At 33.8% G+C, this 26,614-nt stretch overlaps 2 protein-coding genes across 4 annotated transcripts; one reads left to right on the top strand and one right to left on the bottom strand.

The window, feature by feature from the left end:
- Positions 1 to 148: 148 nt before the first annotated feature.
- On the bottom strand, positions 149 to 18,174 carry LOC137830637 (protein PHOTOPERIOD-INDEPENDENT EARLY FLOWERING 1). 3 transcript variants are annotated; one of them, XR_011084249.1, is made up of 22 exons: positions 17,866 to 18,156; positions 17,666 to 17,757; positions 14,515 to 14,595; positions 14,313 to 14,420; positions 14,074 to 14,154; positions 13,892 to 13,980; positions 13,659 to 13,795; positions 13,526 to 13,590; positions 12,250 to 12,385; positions 11,882 to 11,977; positions 11,738 to 11,811; positions 11,519 to 11,653; positions 9,505 to 9,540; positions 8,406 to 8,474; positions 8,190 to 8,252; positions 5,036 to 8,105; positions 4,519 to 4,583; positions 4,368 to 4,435; positions 3,309 to 4,062; positions 2,547 to 3,070; positions 1,061 to 1,565; positions 742 to 982 (listed from the first exon to the last, which is right to left on the bottom strand). XR_011084249.1 is itself a non-coding variant. In XM_068638091.1 (21 exons), the coding sequence occupies exons 2-21, from the start codon at positions 17,723 to 17,725 to the stop codon at positions 1,148 to 1,150; spliced, it is 6,108 nt and encodes a 2,035-aa protein (XP_068494192.1). In that variant the 5' UTR covers positions 17,726 to 17,757; positions 17,866 to 18,174; the 3' UTR covers positions 149 to 1,147. The 3 variants fall into 3 exon arrangements, 2 of the variants coding, with proteins under 2 accessions (XP_068494192.1, XP_068494191.1); XM_068638091.1 differs by having other exon boundaries at positions 149 to 1,565; positions 11,903 to 11,977; positions 17,866 to 18,174; XM_068638090.1 differs by having other exon boundaries at positions 149 to 1,565.
- A 6,498-nt stretch (positions 18,175 to 24,672) lies between these two features.
- Positions 24,673 to 26,090, top strand: LOC137830631 (uncharacterized). Its single transcript, XM_068638085.1, has one exon. The coding sequence runs from the start codon at positions 24,849 to 24,851 to the stop codon at positions 25,851 to 25,853; it is 1,005 nt and encodes a 334-aa protein (XP_068494186.1). The 5' UTR covers positions 24,673 to 24,848; the 3' UTR covers positions 25,854 to 26,090.
- The last annotated feature ends 524 nt before the right edge of the window (positions 26,091 to 26,614 follow it).

The raw sequence follows: 26,614 nt of genomic DNA, 5'->3' as shown, positions 1-26,614 counted from the left end.
TTCTCTCTTGATTTCAAGAGTATCGTACATTCCACGAGCTTAATATTTCGCGGCTAACGGACTTTTTCATGACACTCGGACAAGGAATCGTTGCATACAATGGAAAAACAAATCAAGATCATAGAAAATTTAAAAATAAAAACAAAGATTGATGAGAAATAAATGTGGTGACCTGTGGGGCCTATTTGATGAGACTTTTTTTGTTACAGCAAAAGGAGTTGCTTAAATTATAAACTGTAAAGCACTAAGGTATCATAAGACTGGTATTAAACTAACTTTGTTGCTATGATATAAAACAATCAGATTGCTCCAGTGCGGACAATGAAATTACATAAACCCTCGACTGGTCTGCTGTTCAAAAAATACTGTTTGCATTGGGGAATGGTTCCAACAAATTCAGGTCGTCATGTGGGTCATCACATAAAAAGCGAAACATTTCGTTTGAAACTGGTTAACTTGGCTTGCATATTGGGATCTTAGAATCACATAACATCGTTCCTTGAACCAAGAAAGAATAAACACCATTCTAAAATATGTATTAGACTCCAAGCATGTAGACTTGTAGATGGTGTAAACCTAATGTTAAATAATTTAAAGTAGTGTTATAAATGAATGGGACTGATGAACTAGCCACTAAAAAACTACTTCGTTCTGCTTCCATAACAAAATATTGTCAGGTAAAGCACTAAACCCCATGCATGCCCCAGCTAAGAACATATGTACGTGTGCATGCAAAACATCTCAGGAAAATCCGTGTGACCATTAGAGGGGAGAAAAAATGAAGGCTTTCTTACCAATGAGTACCGATCTATGGGAGAATGACGCTGTCAAATTTGAGCTGAACTCCCAAGCCAATACATAATTCCGAGTAAGAAATTAAATTATTGACATCATTCTACATCTCTATATTTTTTCATTTGGAAACCTTCAGCATGCTTGCCTCTGAACTGTTTGTCTTGTCTGTATACCCAAAATGGTATGCCTACGAGAGAACCGTGAGAACGTATCGTTCCAATTCAATTGTAAGCCAACGGCAATTCATTAACTCATCAAGACTAACCTGACAGTATTATGCCACTGTCCGCCAAAGGTCATTCAAAACTGCATTTAAGGCTTCATTTGATCCTCTCATCTAATGTCAGTATATTCAGGAAATGAAGTACAAATCATCAAGGTCTGAGATTAAACCAGTAACATAATCATGTGGGATCATTCCAACACCCTCCATTTCCCATGAACTTTCCCCATTCAAGTCAAAAGGGAAACATCTATCCACAGCATTAAGTCCAACTTCATCTGTAGTGAACGATGCAAGATCAAATCTCAGATCCTTAAGTGATGGCACTGACTGGAATATTGAGTCAGCCTGATGGTGAGGCATTTCGCTAGGATCAATTGAAGCTCTTTTGGACTTCGACCTAGAAGGCTTAGCAGAGTCAGATATGGAAGACTTCTGCTTTCCAGATGATTGTATCCTGGATCCAGGTCGAGATCTTGCATCGCTGGTTGGGAACGCAGATGATGCCCATCCAGAGATGTCTTCTTCACAAATTCTTGTTGCCTCCCTGAGGGTAGGAATAAAGGAGAAAACACCATTAGCAGCTTTCCAACAATAACCAAAAAAAAGAATGATCATAGACTAAGGACTTGGGTAAAGAAACTTAATTGACATTACAGCTTGATCAAAACAGTTACACACTACACCAATTGTTTAAAATGATACTTTTGTTGTGTGAAAAGAGCAATGGCCAACAAAACGCAATGACGGATTTATTTGATGCAAACATAGTTACCAAGAGGAAACTACGACTAAAATTCAACCATGCATAGTGTGACAGCAAAAGAGCAAATATTTTACAGGTTAAATCATAAGTTGAACATGTAATAATGAATTCTCAAATTAGAAGTTTAGTTTCAGCGTAACATGAATATAATAAGTAGACCAAGAAGAAAAGGACAACATGAGCAGATCTCACCTCATCAAGCAAAGACTATTCACAAGACTGCTAATTATATAAGAAAACAGATTACTGCACAGTTAAAAGCACAAGCCAACACTCAATTAATTCTTCTAAGGATCAATACAACGGAATTTGCATATAATAAACTTATAGTAACTGACAGGCATAATAATTCCCAATCCCTAACATCAGTCCGGCGGTTGCTACCTAAATCCAGGAAAATTTCTACTTCGCCACTGATTTGTGCCTCACAATGAAGGAGCCAAAAAGAATAATGACAACAATATAAACTTACCACAAGGGATGCAATTAGATATCAAAATTTATGAAAAATAGATTCCTACTGAAATTAGGACATCCTATAAACTACTGAACCAAATGCCTGCAATGAAATGAACTAATTCTCTCTACCAGTACTCAGTTTTGTTTCTTGTTCTTGCCTTTTGGCCCCTTATTTCAAGACTCGATGTTGTTTCCTGTTCTGGGCTCTAGGTCTCTTACATCAGCACCAAAAATAAAAGTACTATTCACTACCATTATCATCACAAGTCAAACCATAAAACTAAAATCCATATTCAGCCATACCTGAAACGATTCTCAGCAATGAACAGACCAACTTTAAAGTCATCTTCTCCTGTTTGCTTACTTAAAGATGCTGCTGGTTCAGTCCCATGTATCGATAAATTTATAACAGAAGGAAACAAAGCTAAGACATCACTCTCCTCTTTTGGGAATTCCAGAGTTATATCCAGCTGATCTGCACTCATTGGCATGCCGTCTCCTTGGTTAGAGAGGATGACTCTGTCATTCACTTGCCCAGATGTGGTATCATCAAGTGCAGCTGCTACTAACTTCTTACTCTGGGCCAAATTTGCAAATGGCATCCTTTCAGAGGATTTCTTCAAGGAATTTTGCGAAGGCTGGCATATGGAAGTAAAATGACTCTGATCGAAATAGAGACCATTACAGGTGGGTGATGGATTTTGCCTGCGGTCAACATGTGATGCCACCTTCCAGGCAGATGAAAGCAATGCAAAAAAATGCTTCTGCAGCAGCAACTCCCTATTTACCTGCTCAGAAGCAACATCTAACAGCATCCGTATGTTATCCTGCCAAAAGAGACTAGATGTGAGAAAAAAATGGTTTTTCGTTTGCAATTATCAATTTTGGGATGATTAATGCATAATAGGAATGGTCAAAAACTTTTTATATCATAAATAGTAAATAAAAGTTGTAATCTACTCCAAATGAAATGAAGCCATGTAGATAAGGTCACCACCACGTGCAAAGAAAAAAATATCGTGGACATGAAATAGATGTGCTAAAACCTAGCATTGCTCGTCTAACCTCTGTAACTTTAAGAAGAGCCTTTCCAGAACCAGGAGTGATGATCTTCTCATTATTTGCATTGTCCATCAACAAGACATTCTTCTGGAATAGTTCTCTAAACCGCTCACAGCAATGGACAGGATGTCGATATCTCCCCCTGTATGACCCACCAGCAGTCATGCTATTAAGAATATCACTAACCAAACTCCAGTTAGGGCCATATTCATGAACAACAGCACATAGTATTGCATCCTCCTGAGCCAGCCAAAAATCAGCTGATGGAATACAATCTTTGGACCAATGATTTCCCTTTCTCATTTTTTCTGGCTTTATCGTCCAGATCCGTTTTACAGGCATCGGAGTGATGGATATTTTTCCTCCCATCTTACCCCTGCCTGCTGTTTTCTGTTCCAAATCAACCAGACTATCACAAGTCTTTGATTCTGAATGTTCATATTGGACAACTAAAGCGTTGGATTCTAAATCGGACGCATAAATGTCATGATGATCCCTCTTGAACTTTTTGGACTTCTTAAGTCTCTTTTCTTCACCGTCAGTTCTTACTTTAGACTTACGTTTTTTCTGCATGGTTGAATTTGGAGACACAAAATCCAGAGCAGTGACATCCTCATCATCTATGTTCATTGGCTCTGCTTGTGACTCTTCTTTCACAGGTTTCAAGCCAGATGTTAAAGATCCTTTCTTTAGAGATTTGAACTTTGCCTTCTTAGGTTTCTTTTTAGGTTTGGGCTTCAAATCCCCTGGTGTTGTCCTGTGGAAAGAAAGGAACAATATAGCATTCTCAGGTATTTTCTTATTTAGGGTTTTACCTTGTTACAATAGAAAAGTTTTCATGTATTTCAAACTCTTACAAGTAAAACTGCAGAAGAAACATTCAAAAGAGACTTTCTAAAGAAAGTATTATGTAAAAATCCCATCCCCCACCAAAACTTAGTTTGTATGTATAACAATATTACAGTTACAAAGTGCAAATAGCTGTTTTCATATGAATGTTAGATACTCTATTTTGAAAGCAAGTGATGGGAAGGAGATTATCAAAGTTCAGAGCTGGCCTACTTTTTAGAATCACAAGCTTCTTCCTCGGCTTCTTTCAGTCTAGCTTCATATTCGAGTTCCTCCATCAACTATAAAATCACAAAAAGGAAGATATTAATACTCATTCCAAATCGTAGAGCAGGAAAAAATAATCAAAGTTCACTCAACACACCTGATGTTGAGCCAAGGCCTCTACTTGCTGCCGGTAGGCCATTGTTGCAAAATCAGCATCCCAGCCTATTACGTAGACAAAAATAGTGTTCAATCTCACAAGTCACAACTATTTCACTCATACAAGCTAAAGACCTTTAAGAAAACATTTGTAACAAACCACCCCTGAATGAGTCAATAAATATACCAAACACTTAAAGCACTGGAAACCAACCATAAATAAAATTTTATAATTCAATGTAGAAGGATAACAACGCACCAGGATAATTATTACACAGTAATATAAGGTTTCAGGTGTAATGAACGCATGGAGGAAAACGAACTACAAGTTACTTATAGCATGTTTTATAGTTTCACTTTCACAGACCTACTAAACTATGCTAGAGTCAGTTATTTGGATACTATCATGGTTAATCACTCTTTCATGAGATCTAATATAATGACATCAACTTTAACATTTATAAACACTAACAATAATTTCAAATGTTATGAAGCAAAGAGAGCAATGTGGAGCATACTTTCATAAACAAGAGGTTCCTCATCTTCATCGATTTCAGCCTCCATCTCTTCCTTGTACTTTTCGATACGATCCAACTCCCATTCTGTGTCCTCAATTCTGACTTCAGATTCCAAGGCTGTTTTATCTATAATTGGATCCCACAGTTCCAGAAAGCGAATGGCATATCGATCAATAGGGCGTAGCTCATTTTCAAATGCTGAGATAGCTTGTCCAGCTGCAGCAGCAGCTGCAGCTATCTGTTTGACATCAGCCAGAACATCAGCATCATCTTCTTTGACAGCAACAGAGTTTGGTGGTCTATCTTCCTTATGATCACTTCCATTTAACAGTAATGCATTCTCTTTATTTAAGTTCGAAACAGAATCACCTAATTCTGCAGTTTCATCATCTTCATTTACATATTCATCCTCTTCAAGTCTCCCAATGGCTTCTTCGGTAAACTCCTGGTTGTCCACAGCTTCTTCCAGTTCAACTTTCTTCAAAGCCATGTAATCTGCCTCATCTTCAACACATTTCAATGCAGCCTCTACATCTGCATTCGTTACAGAAACTTCCCCATTGTTCTGGTTTTTCTCCTTCGGCATATTTTTTATTGAAAGTGTTCTATGACCTGAAAATATTTCCATAGGATCGAGCTTCTTGAAGAACTCAGTATTATAAGCCCCACTTTGTATAACTAAATTATCAAGTGCACGCTTCTGATTTGCTTTCTTCAAAATATTCTCCTCAATGGTGCTGTCACTAATCAATCTATAAATATGAACTTCCCGTGTCTGACCAATTCTGTGGCATCGATCTTGTGCCTGTTGATCCATAGCAGGATTCCAGTCACTATCATAAAAAATAACTGTGTCAGCTCCAACTAGATTGATACCAACACCCCCACTACGGGTTGACAAGATGAAAAGAAAATATTTGGGGTTTGTGTTAAAGCGCTGCATTAAGGTCTGTCTCTCCTCCGGTTGGGTTGATCCATCTAAGCGCATGTATGTATAGCCATACAAATTAATGAATGCCTCTAATATGTCAAGCATCTTTGTCATCTGGGTGAATATCAAAGCTCGGTGACCTTCAGATTTTAATTTTCTCAACAAATTTGCCAGTTCCTGCAGTTTCCCACAGTCAAATTGTATAAGACGCCTATCAGGGAAATACACTTGTCGGCGAACAATTGCAAGTCGGATTGGTGACAGTAGCGGTAACAAAACTTCAGAGCATTGCTGCTTGTAAGATGGCTGCAGAAACACATTTGTCTCACTTGTACTGCACCAACAAACAGGAGAGGGTGCCCGTGCAGCTGGAATTGCAAACATGAAGCTTTCAACCACGTCAGTTATCTTTTGAAATCGTTCAATGGGGGAGAGAACAATGTCAGCTAGCTTTGTTGAGTACATGTACGAAGCAGGGTTTGCTTTCACCTGATGAATATCATATACAGGATGTCTTAAGGTAACAAGATCCCTCAGAGTTGTTGAATACATAGGTCTTTTTTTACATCTCAAGGAGTTCCACCATGCAATAGCTGCTGCACGTTCCTTTGCTTGGTTTAGCCTCTCTTCCCAGATTTTCTTTTGGATGTCTTCAAAAATGTTTGTTCCTTGCAACTTGTTTTGATATTTCAGTGGCCTAATTACTTCTAGCTCATCTATATCAGTACGTTCCATGATTGAGGTTGCAGGGGTCTCAATAGCTTGTACTTCATCACTTTCCCAAGCAGCCATGCTATAGTCAAGATCAGTGAATAAAAGACCCAATCCTCTAAGGTCCACCACTGAAAAGGGGCTAGGCAAAAGCATAGTGCAAACAGAAGAACTTAATTGAATATCAATACCACAAATATCAAAAGAACTGACAATCGGACGACCCTCAAATAGGTCAGGATGATTGCAAACTTTACGAAGTTGCATGATAATACTAATCATCCCAAAAAAATTGGCACTTGCAAGAGTTGCTTGAGTCTCTGAGCTAGCAATGAAATCCTCATACAAATTCCGCTGCCTCTTTGATAATCTACAATATATGACATGTTCATGCTTCATTGGAAGTTGCTTTTCCACATCTCTCTTTAGTCGACGGAGTAAAAAGGGACGAAGGACATTGTGCAGGCGGTCAACAACCTCCTTATTAATTTTTTCTTCTCCCTCTACCATCCCTGATATAGGATTACTAAACCAATCCTTAAACTCTTGATGCGACTGGAAAACATGGGGCATTAAGAAATGCATGAGAGACCACAGTTCCATGAGATCATTTTGTAGTGGCGTACCAGTCAAGAGAATCCTCCGTTTTGAATTGAAATTCAAGAGTGTCTGCCACCTTTGTGATTTCCAGTTTTTAATGAGATGAGCTTCATCTAAGATCAAGTATTTCCACTTTTTGCGCTTGAAAACTTTGGAGTCCTGAATAACTAATCTATAAGTTGTTATGCATACATGAAATGAGTTTGGTTTTAACCATCCTTGCCTTTTAAGTTTTCGCTCCTTCGCACTTCCAAAATAAGTCAAAATTTTAAAGGCAGGACACCATTTCAGAAATTCGGTCTCCCAGTTAAGCATTACACTAGTTGGTACCACAATTAAATGTGGACCCCAAATCCCTTTTTCACAAGCAAGATGTGCAAGCAAAGATATAGTCATAATTGTTTTACCTAGACCCATTTCATCCGCCAAAATTCCATTCAGTCTTTTTTCATACATCGTGACAAGCCAATCCAATCCAATATGTTGATACTCGCGAAGAGAGTACTTGAGTAGAAAAGGGAACTTTGTACGCACATTAGTTGTGGAGAAAGTGTTTCCAGTAGGTTGTGCTGATCTTGCAGCAGCAGCTGCATCAGCAATTATATGCTCGCTTTCTCTCTGATCCAAATTTTCATGAGGTGATTCCCAATGTTCATCTGCCTGGGACTGTATGGTAGCCAGGTGCTCACCAGACTTGATATCTTCATCCATAGGAATGGAAGAATCCTTTTGCCCAGCATCTTCATGAACAGGAGAATCTGAATGGTCTTCGGATAAAGCAGAAGCATAGTCAGATTCATATCCCCCATCTTTGTTGTCACTCAGGTCCTAACAAGGGGTGAAGGGGGAAATAAAAATCAATGTACTAAGGAATCAAGCCATCAATAACAATTAGAGGTGAATTCCGCTTACCCTTTTATACCTTGCAAGCAATTCCTCAACAGGCATGTCACTCTCTTTTTGTAATAATGCAATCTACAAATAACAGTTGTCATGAAGAGTAACATTGGAATATATACATATATATAAACCAAGCAGACTGGATACAACGTATATGGGAGGAAATTCTATATTAGTAGTAGTATTCAGAAATAACATTGTAGAAGGACAGGCGGGTTAGCTTTTAACCTCATCATTGGGATCTATTGCATCAACTCTTTCCAGTTTTTCCTCCTCCGATAAGGTTGTTTCATCATCCTGAACATTTTTTAAATAGGTTAAGACATAAAATTGACAACCAAGAATTGAAAAATGGTAAATAGGCAAAACCTTCAAAAAAGTTGAACTATTGATTAACAGTGCCAAAAATTTCTTTAATATAAAATCCAAACTAACACAGTAATATTCAACAAAAATTGACTTCAAATTAGTATGGAACGATACTAAAATTTGACTACCTTTCATAATGCATTTGGATTTGAAATATATAAAGGAAAGGCTTGGTCTAGCGGCAGATCACATCATATTGAGTCATTTAACTACTAGCTAAACCTCACCTCTCTCCATGAGCAGAGGCTTGATACATGCACATGCTAACAGAAACTATAACACACATAAGGAAAAAAATCCCTCCATAGAGATTTACCCACGCCACAGCACTCAACTGAAAATACCATACTTGATGTCTAACTATGTTATCATGCGGCTGAAAAATACAACAAAGCTAAGCTGGGTATTTGTACAGACACCACACTTGAGAATAAGAAAAATGCATCAGAACAAATAATAGTTAGGATAAGGGCAAAGATAAATCAGCTATCTGCCTTGGGAATAGGACTTGAATCCTATCCCAGAGACCTTGCAGAGGTAGTAAGGTCCACAACAACTAGAAGGCATCTCCAAGATTATCAGTCAACCAATAGAAATTAATTGATAATTTATAAGCACCAAAGGGCCAAGTGTGTGCAACTGTATTAAAATGCGCCCTTTTAATTTATGTCTGTAACACACAATTCACAACTTCATACATTATGCCAATGTCACTATTAAAACAGAGTACATGTCTGAAAGAACAAAGATGCAGCCATCACTTTGCGAACTCTTTGAACATTTTAGACATGCAACATCTGCAACAGAAATAATATAGGGGCCAACAACACACAACTGACACAGTGAAAACAGCAAACATAAAACTACCAACCACGCCTTCATTGATGATCAAAACTAATTGAAACAAACTCAACTGGTCTGAAAATGATAGCAATTCTATCCTCAAATATATTATTACCTTTTCTTCTGTGCCAAGCAAAAAGTCACCATCTTCCTGACAAATATTCAGAGTAGATGTAAGGAACAAGGCCAAAGGAATTAAAAATAGAACATTTGCCCGAAAAAAAAGGTGCAAGGAAAAGGCATAAAGAGTGCTTGTCACCAAAACCATAACAGTTGAACATGTGTTGGAACTTTCCACAGCTCATGTGTCAAGTCACCCCTTATTAATGTCCCAAGAATTTTATGCCATAAGTTCCCCCTGGTTCAATAATATTTTCCTACTAGCTAACTTAATTAGCGAGAATGACAGAATACTTTGATGAGACCCTTACATTGTACCATAATTAGTTACAAAGAACAACCCTGATGAGTTGATGTGGGTGGAAAAAATATATCCAACTGATTAAACCATAGTTATAAATCTTGGATATCTGGCATAGCACCTAACTCTGAAAATGCCCAAGTGCAGTAGCAGGAAGCATGATGATCACAATTCTAAACATTCTAATACAAAATAAAATTATTTCAAACATAAAAACTTAAAAACAAAATTAAAGAAACTCATGATAAATAATAAAACATGGTTTACACACAATCACTATCAGTCTAGGAGCAATAGGAACATAGCAATGAAGTAAAAAAATGAACAATTATGGTTAAATTAATAGAAAAAAGAACATAACAAATTAGATGAAAAATTAAGCATAATGTAAACTGGGTGGGAAGACAGAAGAAGAAAAATCGGAACATAGATAGCCTTATAATTTGTGAAGGACTAGTGGTGAAAACAGAGACAGATAACATTTTTATGGAATATTTTACCCAAATAAGCCCTAAACAATGGTCTTCCAAGGGTAAAATAGGGTTTTTAAGCCTGTATGTTCCAGCATTACAATTGCTTGCAAAAAGGCACTAATTTGGTCACTGTTACAACCGCTATTGAAAACTGCTCCACTATTTCAATCCCACAGCAGTCTTGGACTGCTCAGCTCTACTCTACTATAATTAGAACAACCCTATTTTGTTTAAAACCCAAAGGCCAACCTATGATGATGTTCAATCTCTCCCCACTGCAACTTAACACACAGAATTTTAGATAACTACTGCCAACACCATTTGCTTTATGCACCCGTCTCCCGCATGGATGCTAATTGTCCACCAAAACTACCCAATTCATTACTTAAGAGAACACCAATTCTACAATCTTACACTAATTAAGATGAACCATACAAATTACGGTGAAGATGAACCGCAACTTGTTCATAGGAGTCAGCCATTACCAACGGGGTCACCTGATCAAGCTGATTCTCCAGTGATTTGTATTATTACATGCTATAGCTTTCAACATGTATTAATATATTATATCATTTATTTTCCTTGCAAGCAAAACCACAGATCACTACGACATCTTCACCACTATGGGCGTGGTTGTGATCGTAGCCCTCCCAACCATTTTAAAGTCATTCATATTGCTAATGATGAATCATTACGGGCACAGAGTCTGCTAGCTTCTAAAATCTAGATAAAAACCCAGTACATAGACTTGTTATTTCTAAATGGCTACAGATCCACTAGCTAGAAGGTCCACCAATTTCCAAAGATGACCGAATTGTAGATTCATTGTATGAGAATTTAGCATTTGCAATAAACAATTTTCAGACTTTCTAACAGCAGTGAAAAACTTATCTACATGTTACGTCCAACAGAGCCCAAAGGACTAAAGAGGAGTATCTTATATTTAGATAAACATCTTCACTTTGGAGTCATTTTTCCAAAATTTGTGAGTTGTGGGGGAGAGAGAGAGTGAAGGAAGAAGATAGAGAGCAAGGGAGAGATGATGTGAACATATACCATGTTATCAAACAAGTGCCCACTTACATTGTCTGGTGGATTATTCTAGAACATAATGGCTCCATCAATTATGAAGATGTTGTGCCATATAGGAGTCAGATCTATAGATCCATAAATGATGGGAAATTAATTATAATGGATACATGTTTGGCTTAAAATAAAATTAAGTTAATTATCACCTCTTCATCAGTAAAATCATATGCAAAATCTTCATTGGCTGTCTCACTGGGAACCCCTTTTAGATTTTCAGATTGACCATCCTCACATTGAGATAGATTGTTTGTCGGTGTAGCAACATCACCATTACTTTCATCCTGTTATTAAAAAATTAGCATTACACTAAGTCTTTAACTCACCTCTGATATTCAAAGTGGTAAAACTAAACACATACAACTTACACAACGTCGACCAGAGACCATGCTGGAGTTGTTTGGATCAATTTTGCTAACAGATAAATGATCATCACCATTTTCTGTAATATATTAACCATGATCTATGTCAGAAACAAGTATAACTAGTGCAAAGAAAATGGGGGCTCATACCTGATGCTAATCCTTTCTTACCATCACCAGTTGTTCTAACTATTTTCTCAACATCTTCACTATGCTCTGGACTACTTTCTTTCATCACAGATTCACCTAATAGTGAAATAAACAATGGCATAAATGCTCCAATGGTTCATAAGGTAATCACAATATATGTATAAGGTAAAGCTTACGGTACATGTCGCACTATCCTAGCTACCACCTATAACCATCTTCCCTTTCCTGTTCTATATTTGCTTCCTTAGATGAGAAACTGAGAATAACTCAGAATCCCAGAAAACAAAAAAGGGGATGGTTCATACAACAAATTGGCCTTTCCCCTCTCTCTTTTATTCTAAAGAATTTTAAAAATAAATAAATCTAACCTTTCTCCCCTGCATAACGTTTGAGTAACTCCTCAATTGGAAGATCCATTTCATTATGCAAAGCTTCCAATTCCTCTTGTCTCTCTTCTTTAGTAATAAAAGCCTCATCTTGCTCAATTGTTCGCTCATCGTCCTCCTGCAAACAGTACGATAATTATCATAAGTCCATAAATGGATTTGGTCCAATCTTCACCCATTAAAACACCAGAAGAAATAATCAGGTAAAAAACACAGAGATGTTCAGCTTTCAAATGAAACACATTATTGAGAAAACTTCAGCAATCTACACGGAAAAATTAACAGTGTTGCATCTAGGAAATGCATAAAGTATATTAAAGATATATCTAGTATGCACATGACTAAGTCAACAATGCAACAATTAGAAAGTGAAGAAAGAACACACTGTGTTGCCTTTTTTAAACAAATAAAGTACAAAACATAAAGGGCATTTGTTTCAAGTTAAAATGTTGCATTCCCAAGAATACTGTAACCAGAAAGTTATTCTTGACATATCTAAAAAATACATTTGGTTAACTTTTAATATTCCTAACATACCTTTTAAATTTCAAAATAATTAAAATAAAACAATTAAAATTGGTATAGTGGGGTTAGAAAATAACTTCTCACATTCCCATGGGAATATAACTTTCCCACCTACTTAGCATGGGGAAAAACTGTATGGACATGACAATGTAACTTTCCTAGAAATAAAAGATACCCAAGAATATTTTTTTGATAACCTTCTAATAATCATAGCAATAAATATTCTGACTTACATATTATCGAGAATGCAAAAAAGATTCTGCAAAATAAATTACTCCATAATAATACAGGAATACAACACACTCTACTATAGGTGATTTTACGAAGAAAATGAAACAGTATCTGTGGTAGTGGAACTTCACATATCCACACTATCCCAAAGTTGTTACATTTTTTCAGTAAAACAACTAGATAGCAGATTATTTCTTCGATTAATTTCCCAAAAAAAACCTATCTAATTCTCCTTTTCATGCAACAGAATTCTTGAATTGTTTTTTTCAAAAATAAGGACTTCAGTCAAAAACACAATGAGCAGATTAACAAAACCATATTTTACTTATTCCATACTAATATAAACTTGATATGATAATGAAATAAATATTAAAAAAAGTAAATTGAACCTTTATCTAGGTTTTTGTAAATAAAAGTTGCCTTCACAAACAACATGCCCAAAAAGTCTTGTTTTATGACAGTGTGGCAATAATAAAAAGAACATTATTTGAAAAAGAATTACCGATTCATCATCAGATTGTACATCATATTCATCATCATTGTCAGCGGCATCTGATTGATACTCCACTACAATTGAATTAAGTTAGAAAAAGGTGGTTCCAATTATAACTTCAAAGATATGTCTCTCTACCTACCAACATCAGCTTCCTTAGGTTCATTAATAACATCTCCATGTACATCCTTGTGTTGAATACTCATGTGATGCTCTGCAGAATTATTCTCTCCTGATTTATGAGTATCCACAAGATTTTCTGCCAGCATTGTTGAGTACCTGAAAACAATATATACTTAAAAGATAAGAACAACAAAGTCGAGCGGGCTGCCAGTTTCCATAAAACATAAGTGAAAAAAATTAAAGGGAACCAACCTCTCGGTTTGCCCTAATAAAAACTCAAGCTGTTTGTCAAGAGCCTTTTTCTTCTTCTCATCGAGTTCCATTTGATGTTTGTAAAGAACCTGGTATAATAATAGATGATGAAATGAAGATCATCAAATAGAAATTCCAAAAACTATGCCAGCAAACAAATCAATTGAGAAAAAAAATATTACCAGCTTTTCTATTTTTGTCCAGAATTTCTTAACATCCTTAGAAATATTTAGTGCAACCTTTCTTAGCCGATGTTCTTCTTCCTGTACAAGATGCAGCTTTCATCACAACAAAACAGTGGAGAATAAAAGAAGCATGCAATCACCGAATTATGCTTTCTGTAGCTTATAATAATACAAATACGGCATCAATAACTGATGCAGGATATCAGTGCTTTCATTTATAGAAGAGAGATCGGCACCTTCATCTTCTTTTCACCTCTTGTAGCCTGATCTATCATGCCTTTGCTGGCTCTGAGAGCTACTTTCTTTGCCTGAGCTAATTTCCATTTCCTCTCTGATTCAAAATCCTGCAAAACAAAGAACAGCATGTAAAATCATACAAAATAAAATATAGAACACTGCACATTATAGATTTTGAAGGTGAAACTAGTGGGTGGGTACCTTTGATAACCACACCATTTCTTCTAAGACATGGTCCCAGTGAGTTTTGGGTCGCCGAGGCTCCCTAGGAGCTTCAAGAGCCTAACACAACAAACAGTCAAACTTAGACAGAAATTGGAAAAGAAAAATATTTTCTTTGCAAAATAAGCAATTAAAACAAATCTCGTTGAACAATTTCCCATTTCATCTTTCAGGTTGTTCTAAGATTCATTGTCCACTTTCTTTGCATCTCTACTTTCTCTGAACGAATTAGAGGGTTAACAACTAAAAATATAAATATTCCTTCCAGTATTAAAAACACAGATTTGGTGAGGCTTCCCATTTAGGACTGAAGAAAAGACAGAAAAATAAAATTCTATCTTAAACGCACAAAAATTAAAAGGAGGGAAATAAACAAGTCAACAGCCAAACATTTAGCCCCCGAATTTAACCAAAATTTCAAATAATTTGAGGATTGATGACAACATGAATTTACAATCTTGATTTAAAAAAAAAATCCACTTCTAAAATGCAAATGCATTCACAAAAATATTAATAATGTCATTCTAGTTTGGCTTATTTTAACATTTATCATTCCTGTACTTAATTGCGTGATTTTAGTTGATTAAGCTTGATATTTTTTTGTTTTCTTTTTCTCTTTTTGGAAGATTTTTAATCCTCCCAAGTTGTACACTATCTTTCCTTTTGAGTTAGCAATCTTTTGGAGGTGAAATTAGTTGCATAGTTTAAAGTACATTGAAATCGGATCCTTCTTACAAGGAGACAGGGAAGATTGATGAGGATGTCACACCAACAATTTGAGTTGGTGTAGTAACAAAGAAACACTTCAAACATAATTTGGTAAGTTCCTATCAATCTCAAATTAAAACTTTATCAAATTGCGACATTTACATGTAGAATTCAGGTGGGGAGAATTTATCGTAAAAGAGAGAGCTCAAGAGAATGAAAATGCTTTGTTATTCAAGAGAATGTAGTATGCACAGGTTCTGTATATACCGACCATATATATGATCTCTTAGTAGACTTAGTGGAGACTATTTCCTAGGCTACTATTAATTAAGTGCAACTTCCTAGAAGCTGATCTACATTAAGTGCATGTTATTATGTGAATGTGATACATCATACATGAACATACTGTTTTTAAGTACATTCACTGATATTATTTCCAACAGTATAAAACCAACAGTGCTCCATAATAGTGTGTTGAGTTGAAAAAGAAAGTGTTAAAAAAAAGCAAGAAAGAAGTGTTGAGGTGTATGAGGGGGCATAGAAAAAAATATAAAAAATGAGTATATGCCCAAAACAAATTATGTGCTACCAAGCGAGGGAAAGATAATGCACTTGGCTTACATAATTAAGCCATTCGAGAAGACTGCGAGATTCCAAATAAAATTGAATCAAATCGAAGACATCCGAATTAAAAGAAGGAGTACTAGGAACCTAAGTTAGTTTTAGGACAAACCATTAAAGGCATTACTCAAACGATTTTATTTAAACTTTGTTTCAGATAGATCTCAATATTGCTGATTAATCCATGTATGTAGTTTATACCCAACAAGACAACTGATACACAAATTAGTTTAACCTTTTGTTACAATTTGACATGGAAACTCATGCTCGCTAGTATAAGAGAAAAATAACATATGCAGTCAAGGTTATCAATAGCAGTATATCGTAGAAGACCAAAATTCCACCAATGACACCGCCATTGCAAAGCCTATGGCACTACCATTGTGTTCCTCCCTTCACAAATTGCCTAAGGCAGAGGGGTTGAAAATCACCATGTTGAGCATTATGGGAGCACTATAACAGTTATTTAACAACATCGTCATAACAGAACAACATCCTGAAAAGGCTCATGCTACAATTGATTTCATTGCTCAATTTGCTTGATAAAAAGAGCTGTTTCACATTCACAAGTGACAAAAAAGTTTCAATGTCAAATGAACTTAGTGTTGCCTTACATTTTTTTTCTGGAGAGTTATGAAATAGGAAAGAAATGATTATGGGGCCAACTGAATAGTAAGAAGGACCAACATCAGCATTTCACTTCCAAGGTTTTTCTCATGCAGTGCAGTAACAAACATATGGATTTGCACTCCTCATCTAAATCACGATATCAAATTCCCTTACTAACTTCAACTTCGCCCATCAAACCCAGGTGCAGTGTATATCTGTGACATGCAACCAACTTTTACCCAGCCACAATCAAATTTTCTAAAAGGACTACTCTTTAAGCAAATTCATTTCCAGACTAATTCAACAAGAAAAAAAATCAAAAAACCCCTTTTTTACTTTAATAGTCTCAAACATCAATTAAAAAAAGTGTATTGATTCTAAAACTCTAAGCTGACATAAGTGTGTAAGAGGCCTGTCAAGTACGAGCATGAGAGCTAAGAGGAGCTAATTTTAACCATACAAACATGGATGATTGAGATTTTAAAAGGTCTGCTTCCGAGTATTTAACACAGTTGCTTACCCAGGATTTGAGCTCCGAACACTATGATAGAAATTGGTTCACTTAAAACTAATCTTAACCATGCATGTAATATCAAACAGCCAAGATTAATTCTCTCTTGATACACTCTACATGACCCTAATAGGGATTGTCTTTCCATACCATAGCATGGTTTGTTATCCCTCCATAAAGCCAAGGACAAATCTCCAGCAACTTATGTTAACAAATTAAAGCATAGCTAACGTATTAATCAGCTCCAATTCACTATCACCACAAGCGTTATTTCAGTAGCTTTACTCTATTGAACTTCTAAGTTTCCCGAATCTGAATTTCTTCTTTATTTTCTATACACCAAAAACAAAGCAAACCGTTCAAAGGAACAAAACCTAGCACAGCAAGAAATCGTAACCAGCAACTAAAGTTTCATCGAACACCAAAACTACCACACAAAACCAAGAAAAATAAATAAATAAATAAATAAATAGTTTTGAACATGCATGTGGAAATTTTGCTTTCAAGAGGAACTAGGTAGATTTTCAATTTTCATAATTATTAATAAGTTAATTTTTTTTTAATTTATCAGCAAGTAACTACAGTTTTATTCAACGCCGAAATTAACACACGAAAATAAACCAAAAAAAAAGTGTAAAACGTCTAGAAACGACAACGGAGAAGACGAAAACGCGAACTAACCTTTTGCCTTTTGGCTCTGCTCTCGTGATCAATCTTAGACCTGGGACCTTTGGAGGCCATCGCGGAAACCAAAACGCAAGCAAGAAAAGTATCTATTTCGCAGCGCAACAAAAGCGTTAAATCTCGAGACGATAACCAGAGGCAATGCATGAAGAAACGAGAAACTCATCGAGAATAGCATAGCGGAGAAGAGACTGTACCTTATCGCGCGAGGAATTGAAGAAATCGCTAATGGATGAGAGGAATAGAGGCCGAGGAGAAGAGAGTGACGGTGGAGAAGAAGAATGAGAAGAGGAAAAAAACGATGTGAAGTGTGGGAATGGAAAAACCTAAAGCAGAGAAGAAGAAGGAGGAGGAAGAAGAAGAAGAAGCATAAAAGAAGAAGAAGAAAAAGAAGAGGGAGAAGAAGAAGAAGAAGAAGAAGAAGAAGACGAGAGGAGAAATTAGAAGAAGCCACGCACGCGAGGCGAGGTAGACAGCATAGCTTCTTCACATGACTTGGCCAAAACGCAGCGTTTCCTTCCGCACTATTCATATGCTTTCTCGGCCCGGAACCCCGAGGGCATCCTCTTTTCCACTTTCCTTTTTTCCTTTTTTATTGTTTTACTTTTTTTTTCCAGTTTATATATTAAATTTGGTATATAAACTTGGTTATTAGTTATGAACTATGAAGCTCAAACACTTCTCTTAAATAGTGTGTCATGTCAGTACTTATATTGAACATCGACACTCTCGTATGATATTTGAATGACATGTATCCGTAAGGTGTCCTATTCCAAAAGTATTTGTTGAATTTCTGACAATTCTAGTACGGTTCTAACACAATTTAGAAAATGAAAAATACATTAATTTTTTAAAAATTCTAACTTCTGAAACATACTTATGCACATAAATCTTTATTGTCAATTTATATAATTTGTAATTATATAAAATATAGATTTGTGTCTCCGTGTCCTACATTTTAGATATTATACGTATTTTCATGTCCGTGTCCGTATCATATCAGTGTCTGTGCTACATAGGTTATGAGTCTCGGACAATCTTTTAAATGACTTGTTTGTATTACGTATCACATTTTGAACATCGATATTCGTATGATATATATTGATGAAATGTTTAATTTAAAAACTATTTATTAATAAAATTTCTAATACGATTTTATCACACTTTTTAAAAAACTACATTAATTTTTTTTAAAATCAATTTTTTTTCTATAAATTTTTATTAAAATTACAAAAATAAGAAACAAATTTTTTTAACCACACATAAAAATTATCTTTTTATTAAGAATATTCAAAACATATATACAGATAAATTTGTATTACCAATTTATATAATAAATTATAATTATGTAATATATAAATTTCTATCGTATCTTATATTTTATAGATTATTATGTGTTATATAGTTTATAAATCTAATCAAGAGGAACATGCCATTTGCATAACAACTAAAATATTATATTGAACTACCTGTCACGTCTATTTGCATTTCAATCATAATATCTACTGAGATAAGTTATACTTTAATATTAATTTGTATTTTAATAATTAACTACTTTCAAAATATATTTTTAGCATTTATAAAGTGTTGAAATAATATTGTTATTTTTATTTAATTTTTTAAATAAAACTAAAAAATTGTTTATTGTAATTTCAGAAGAAAAATGAATACACCAATTAAAGGCCTTTAATATTGTAATTGATTATATCTAGATGATTAATAGACACTAAATTGCTTCAATTCTAAACAACTTTCTATTAAAACTTTGAATCAGTTAATCACAAGTTTTCATCACGGCCCTTGCAAGGTTCCTTAGGTCTCATTCCATATAATAATAATAAAATATATATATATATATATCATATAAAAAAATTATCCTTTTCTTTCTTTGTGTATTCTTTTAAATATTACCATACAATGTTATAATTATTCAGTGTTTTTATTTTCTTTATTTTCTAAAACGTATTTTGTTAGTAATTTTATTGCCGTGCTTTGTTTGTTCAAAGTAATAGAAAATTTAAAATACAACAAGGTTTGAATTTAATTTTACAAAAATAAAGAAAAAATTAAAGTTAAAAATTAAAGTAATTTCAGTTTAATGATCTTGATAAATTTATTATTGTTTGTAAAAAAAGGATAAAAAAACAACTTCCACTGAAAAGTAATTAATTACCTATAAATGAGCATGTAGAAACAGTAATAGTTATAGTTTCATTTAAGAATAAATATAAAACAAACCATTTAATTATATTTATGATATGGAAAATAATATTAAGCATGATAACATGTTGAGTCTAATTTTTAAAATATTTATGATTTATAATAATTGAAAATTATGCATTAAAATTAGACATTTAATGATAGAAAAAATTAATTAGGCATGACAATATATAATATCTAAAATAATCAATAGTATAGCTTTAAAACTAAAAAAAAAGTTTAAATTTGATATAATAAATCATTTTTGTAATGTTATTTTTAAAATAAGGCCCTGAATTTCCTGAAAACAGCCTGTTTTATTAAAATGGTAATTGAGTTTGTTTGAGCATGATGTGTAAAAAATATGGAATAAAATAATTAATTACATTTTATTCTTGTAACAATAAATAATTTAATAGGTTCAGTTTATTTTATGTTTACTTTTAACTAATCAAAATTATGGTAGTCTTAACAGGTTTTTAGAGAGGAAATTGACTGTGATGATTAACTTTTCAAAAAAATATAAAAATCTAATATTTTTTAATAACAAAGTTATAATCATATTCAATATTTAGTAGCAAAAGTAAGTTATAAAAAAATTATCATTTAAAACATAATTTAATGTTAGCTAACAAATCAAATAGAACAAAAAATACACAAATATTTATGATTTAATTAATTTTTAAGTTTTTCAATAAATTTGAGTATTTTCAATTATTGAGATTTGAGTATTTTTAATTGATTTCTTATTAAAAAACCGTATCTATTAAATACTCATCAAATTTATATTTTTCAATTGAATTTTTATTGTTTAATTTTTTCATTAATTGAATAACGTGATTGTTGTCTTATCTCGTTATATTATTTACTTATCTACATGTTTCAAGAAATGTGAGATTGTATGAGTAATAAAACTATATTTTGAGTAATACAAGATAACAAGTGACTTTTATTATTTTTATTGAAAATGTATCAAGGAATTGTGGTTGTCACTTATGTCTAAGAATGACATTCTTTTAATCGTTGAAAGTGATAACATGGAAGTCATCGAAAAAACGTGACAATCTTGTTATCCAATATATTTGTAATGAAAACAATAAAAATCATTTGTCTAACATGTTTGCAACGAAAACAATAAAAATTATTTATCATTTTACATTAACGGTAATATTATTACATTGCTTAACACGTGAAGACAAGTAAGTAAGATGATGGGAAAAGATGACAATCATGTCACCCAATTAACAAAAAATTTAAAACGGCATGGATTTAAATAAAAAAAATTAAGTACTTAATTAAATGACATGGACAAAATAAATTAATAACGTTCGATTGAAAATATTCAAAATTTATAATGGACTTGAAATTTAATTAAACCATATTTTGACTATCAAATCTCATTTATATAAGTTTTTTTTCTCAGTGTCATCATTGACTTGTAATGTGAGTGTTTTAACTTATTCTTTCCAAGTTAATCATACAAGTATGATTTAAAAGTTTCTCCAAACTTTATAATAGGAGTATTTTTTAACGTGATTTCGGATAGTCACTTCTGACTTTGCACTCAAAAAAAGGTTGAAAATTGAAGGTGAACACAAAGGTTCTAAGTTGAAACTTATGATTTAACATCTTAAAGATTAACACAATAGTACAACCAACATTTGCAATTTTAGATATTCAATAAAAAAATTCACACAAAACATGTAAATAACATTGATAGTCTAGCAAGTGTATAATATAAACATAAAAGAAAATAATTAAATACATAATGTGATAAGAAAATATATATATCTATAAACTTGTTTTTGGTACACATATAAAAACATAATACATTGTTTACACTAAGTTTACAAGCACACACGCTTAACATGGGAAAAGGGAAAAAAATAATTATAAAGATGATCAATACAAATTACACAACCACATATCAACCCAACTCTGCTAACTTAATTAAGTATTTATAAACTAATTGTTATGTAATTAACTAGACGTAGTCCATTAGACGCTCTAACAAGACATGTGTCATTAGAGAATCCATCATAAGAAAACAATATATATAAGGTATTCTCAACAAACTCCATCTTACCACGAGTCTTCTTCAAGATCACTATTGTTAGACAATTGCTACCGATAATCGAGATTTAACAAATTCAAACATTTTATGAACTTGTTTATATGATTAGGCTTAGCGGACATGTTAGTTGGATTCTCCTTTGTAGCAATCTTTCACACCCCCAGCTTATTATTCTATGCAGAGAAAGTGATATCTAATGTGAATATGTTTGATTCGTTCATGAAGAACTTGATCTTTAATCAAGTAGATTTTATTAAAATTGTCATAACAAATAATAACATTTTCTTGTGAAAAATTCATATAAGAATTAAGACCCTTCAACTAGGTTTCCTCCTTTGTTGCCTCCACAAAACCCATGTATTCTACTTGAATGGTAGATAACATTACCATTGGTTGCAAAATTATTTTCCAACTTACCAATGTGTTGCCAGTTGTAAAAGTATAATTAACTACATACAATCTTGCATCTAGGTCACCAATATAGTTCATATATCTAAGTATCTAACAAAAGTACGCATTATGCCACCCTTGTAGATGAGTAATGAGTGCATCGATTAAAGACTAATATTGAGGCTTGAAGCTAGAATAAGAATACTATATGTATTGTGCCTTTATATTTGTTTCTATATTTTTGTAATTAGATATTTTCATGAACATTAGTTTCTATTATTGGTTTGCATTGAATTTTATTTGATTATGAAACTTGTGAATAGTCAATTAATTTTGGTATTTTATATGGGTTGACATTTGATCACGGGAGAAAGGTCTACAACCCATTGATAATAGGAGACTTGTCTCTCAGGAGATTCAAATATCAATTTAGATATATATTTTATTTCATTTTAGATTAATTTAAATTTTCACACATCCAACTCTTATCTTTAAGCAAAATATGACTAATATCATATATGAAGGTTCGTGGTTTAGGGTAAGATATGATACCTTTTAAAGTAAATGAGTTAGAAACCCTTATCATAATATTAACCATTAACATCTCACTATTTATACAAATTAACTATTATATTTTTTTTTATATCAAAGACAATATGCTCAAGGTCTTGTCCATAAAAAAATTTAAAATAAATTTAGAAGCCTAAATAAAATATTATTAAATATGAAACATAATTCAAAGTATATTTTTTAAAATTATTTACATCCAATCACATCCGAAATAAATTTTATAGAGTTGATCTCTGCGGCATAAATTAACACAGTGCTTTATAATATGAAATTATCCAAAAACTTAAAAACATTTTCTCTAAGTTATAAACTTTATTTCTCTCTATCTACAATGTAATATTCTCACCGTGTAATTTATCTACAATACCATTTCAGTCATTACCAACAATAAAAATAAGGTTAAGTACAAAATCAAGCACAATATAAATATTTATAAAAAAAATTACCATACACATAATTTTTCAATCAAGATATAACTCTCTTGAATAACAATTTTTTCATACTTAAAATACACATCCAAAATTTCATATACAATAATTAAGATTTATATTAACAACAACAATGATTTACACTAACAACAATAATAATTGCACATTAAAAGCAACAATAATAAAATATGGGCACTGGAAAATTAAAATGCAATAAATAACATATAATTTTACTTTTAAAATACAAAACAAATACAACATAACCAAATATATAATATAATTAATTATTTATTTAAAATCAATTATAATTATTTTCTTATTTCAGAATACAACATAAATAATTTACCATGTAAAAAAACCTGCAAATAATAACTAAAACATATAATAATCTAATTTGTTGCATATTCTAGAAATATTTCCTTCTAAAAATACACCATTAACATATTTCTTTTTATATTTTGTACTCCGTTTTTTCTATTATCAAACCATATAATAATCTTACTCAAAATATATCAAATGGTTTCATACATAATTAAAATCAACTCATGCTAAAATCAAATACAATATATATAATTTAGCATATTAAAATAGAAATATATTTACTCCATTTAAGATTTTTCTACACCATAAAATTAAAGCAATAAATAATTTTAAGACATCATTATTAAATAACTATCAACCTCAATAACCAAATATTTATTTTTATCAAAATTGTATTTCTTTTCTTAATTTATCGAACATCATTATATTTTATTCTTCTAAAGATGTATATCATATCTTTCTCAAGACTATAAAACCTCAATCCATTTTTTTCCCTAGGTTAACTTTTCTTATATTTTGTCAAAATGCAATTTCTCCTTCAAAACAATAAAAAAAATATGGATCCTTACAAGAATAAGACTTTTGAAGACCAAGGTGACCCCTTCAAGAAGATGATGTTTGCGTAAAACTAGTTTAGAAGTTTAGGTGGGTGCTATAAGTCTACCTTTATCTAAATTAACAAAATATGATAAAGGAATAATTTAAAAAAAAATCATATGTAATTTAGATATTTCTAATTATTTTTCACAATTATATTAACAATAATATATAAAACAAAATATTAAAACACTTTGTTAATATATATAATTTAAGAAACTATAATATATATTAAATCTAAAACAAAAATGTAGTAAAGAATGTGGCAATAGTGAAAGAAGTTAAATTATTCTCCCGTGTAATTATTCCCTGTAATAACATATTTTGTTATTCTATTCTATCAAATAATAATTCAATAAATAAAAAATAAACAGATATATAAAAATTGATAATATAAATCCAAATGGCTAATTATCCACTACGGACAGTCTCCGTGCAACCTATGAAATGAAATTTACAAATCCCATAAGAAACAACAGTGTAGAAGGAGAATCAGAGCAAAGTATAAAAATTTGATTGCAATCTTCTTCACCGATTTGGTCTATAAGAGAATAAAGAACCCTAAACCACCGGAAAATCAAGTGTAGGGTTCCAACCAAGGATGAAAGCTTCCCTAAAGTTCCGTGAGGAACAGCAGAAGCCCCTCTTTAGGGCGAAGGTGCCCTTAAGCGTTCTGGGCATGCCCTTCCAATCCGGCATCGTCGCCGGCGAACCGAAAGAACTCACACTGAACCTTTCTAGTTTCTTCGAATCAGGTCCTTCGCTTAAAGTGGCGTATCGACCTAACGATTCCAAGAACCCTTTCTCGCTCATAGTGAAAACGGGAACCGGACCCTTCGGTTCCCCTCTCAAGAGCTCCATGCTCATGAGCTGCGAGTTCAACCTTCCCGGCCGAACCGGTTCCCCGCTCTTCATGCTCCATTTCAAACCCCGCTTTGGCGACTTCACTTTCAAGAAGACGCAGACCTCTATCTTCGATGGAAAAGCTTTTTCTGACGCGCAGAACGACGTCGTCGTCGACGAGACCGTTCAAGTCGAAACGCCGTCGTTCGCTGGCGCCAAGATTCCTATGCTGGACACGAATTCCCGCGCCGCTGGCGCCGTCGCGGGGATGTTCTCCGGTGTGGAGGTGTCCGCCCGGACGACGCTCCCCGTGCGGGGTCGCGCCGCCGTGAAGTTCCGCTGGGGGGTTAGGGTTCCGGCGGAGTTCAAGGGCGACAGCGCGTTCCAGCGGATTCCGTTTCTCGTGATGGACAAGATCGGCGTGGAGCACATGATGGAGTGCGGCGAGAAGAAGGGGAGGGCGAAGGCCACGACTGGGGCTCCTGCGAGCGCTGACGTGGCGGAGGCGTGCTTCGCGGTGAAACGGCAGATGGAGGTCCTCCAGGCGGAGAACGGGTTGCTGAGGAACGCCGTGGAGGATCTCCGGCGGGAAATTGTTGGTGTCCGAGGCGGAGGTTCGGAGTTTAGTAAGTGGAAAACCCCTAAAAAGAATGACAAGAAAGCAACATCGGATTATGGCAGTTTTTCGGGGAAATCGACGGAGGTTGAAGCGAGTGAGGAATTGAAGAAGGCGTTGTTGGGAGGTGCTCCTTCTGGTGCTTGAGTTTGAATCTGTTGAATCAAAATATTGTTTCTTTTATGGTGTATTGTCTATACTCTTTTTGGGATGGGTAGAATTGTGTTTTTCTCTTTCGAAATTTATAGTTTCAGTTTTGAAGATGCGAAATTTTCTTCTGTAGTATTATGTATGTTATGAATAGGTTGGTTCGTCAAGGCTTGTTCTTGTGTTCAATTTTGAAGCTATGAATGAAGGACCATGAAGTTAAGCAGATTCACATTATGAATTGGTGTCACTTGTCACTGGCACGCATGATATTTGAATGTTAGATCAGACAATGAACTTGGTTTGGTGTGAATTGGGTGGGTAATTAAGTTTCGACTGTGAAGAGAATTCTTTCAATTTGGTTAATTATTTGCATTATTGTGATTAGAATTCATTCGTGTTAGTGAGTTCAACATTGCAAGATAATTACAGAACAAGAGACATATGTGGGGGCAGTGGTTCTTGAACAGTTGAATAAGTGGAAATGGCACTTTATATTGTGCTTTGCTTTCAGGGAATTGACACTGGGAACTGGGTTTCTGGTGTGTTTTGTTTATAACTTTCAGCTGGTTTTGCTCATTGTCAGATATTCATTGAATAGATAGAGATTCTTCTTGTTGCTTGGTGATTTTGGTTTTAGGTGGAAATTCAATTTTCCCCTTTCAGCATTTGGTTAATGCTCTATGTCAGATATTTGAAGCAATTAAGTTTCTTCATGTTTCTCTGAGATTTTTGGTTTGGGAGGGAATTGAATTTTCAAC

The sequence above is a fragment of the Phaseolus vulgaris genome, chromosome 7, assembly GCF_000499845.2.
Source record: "Phaseolus vulgaris cultivar G19833 chromosome 7, P. vulgaris v2.0, whole genome shotgun sequence".
Classification (NCBI taxonomy): domain Eukaryota; kingdom Viridiplantae; phylum Streptophyta; class Magnoliopsida; order Fabales; family Fabaceae; genus Phaseolus; species Phaseolus vulgaris.
This window is presented reverse-complemented; position numbering and strand designations above follow the sequence as displayed.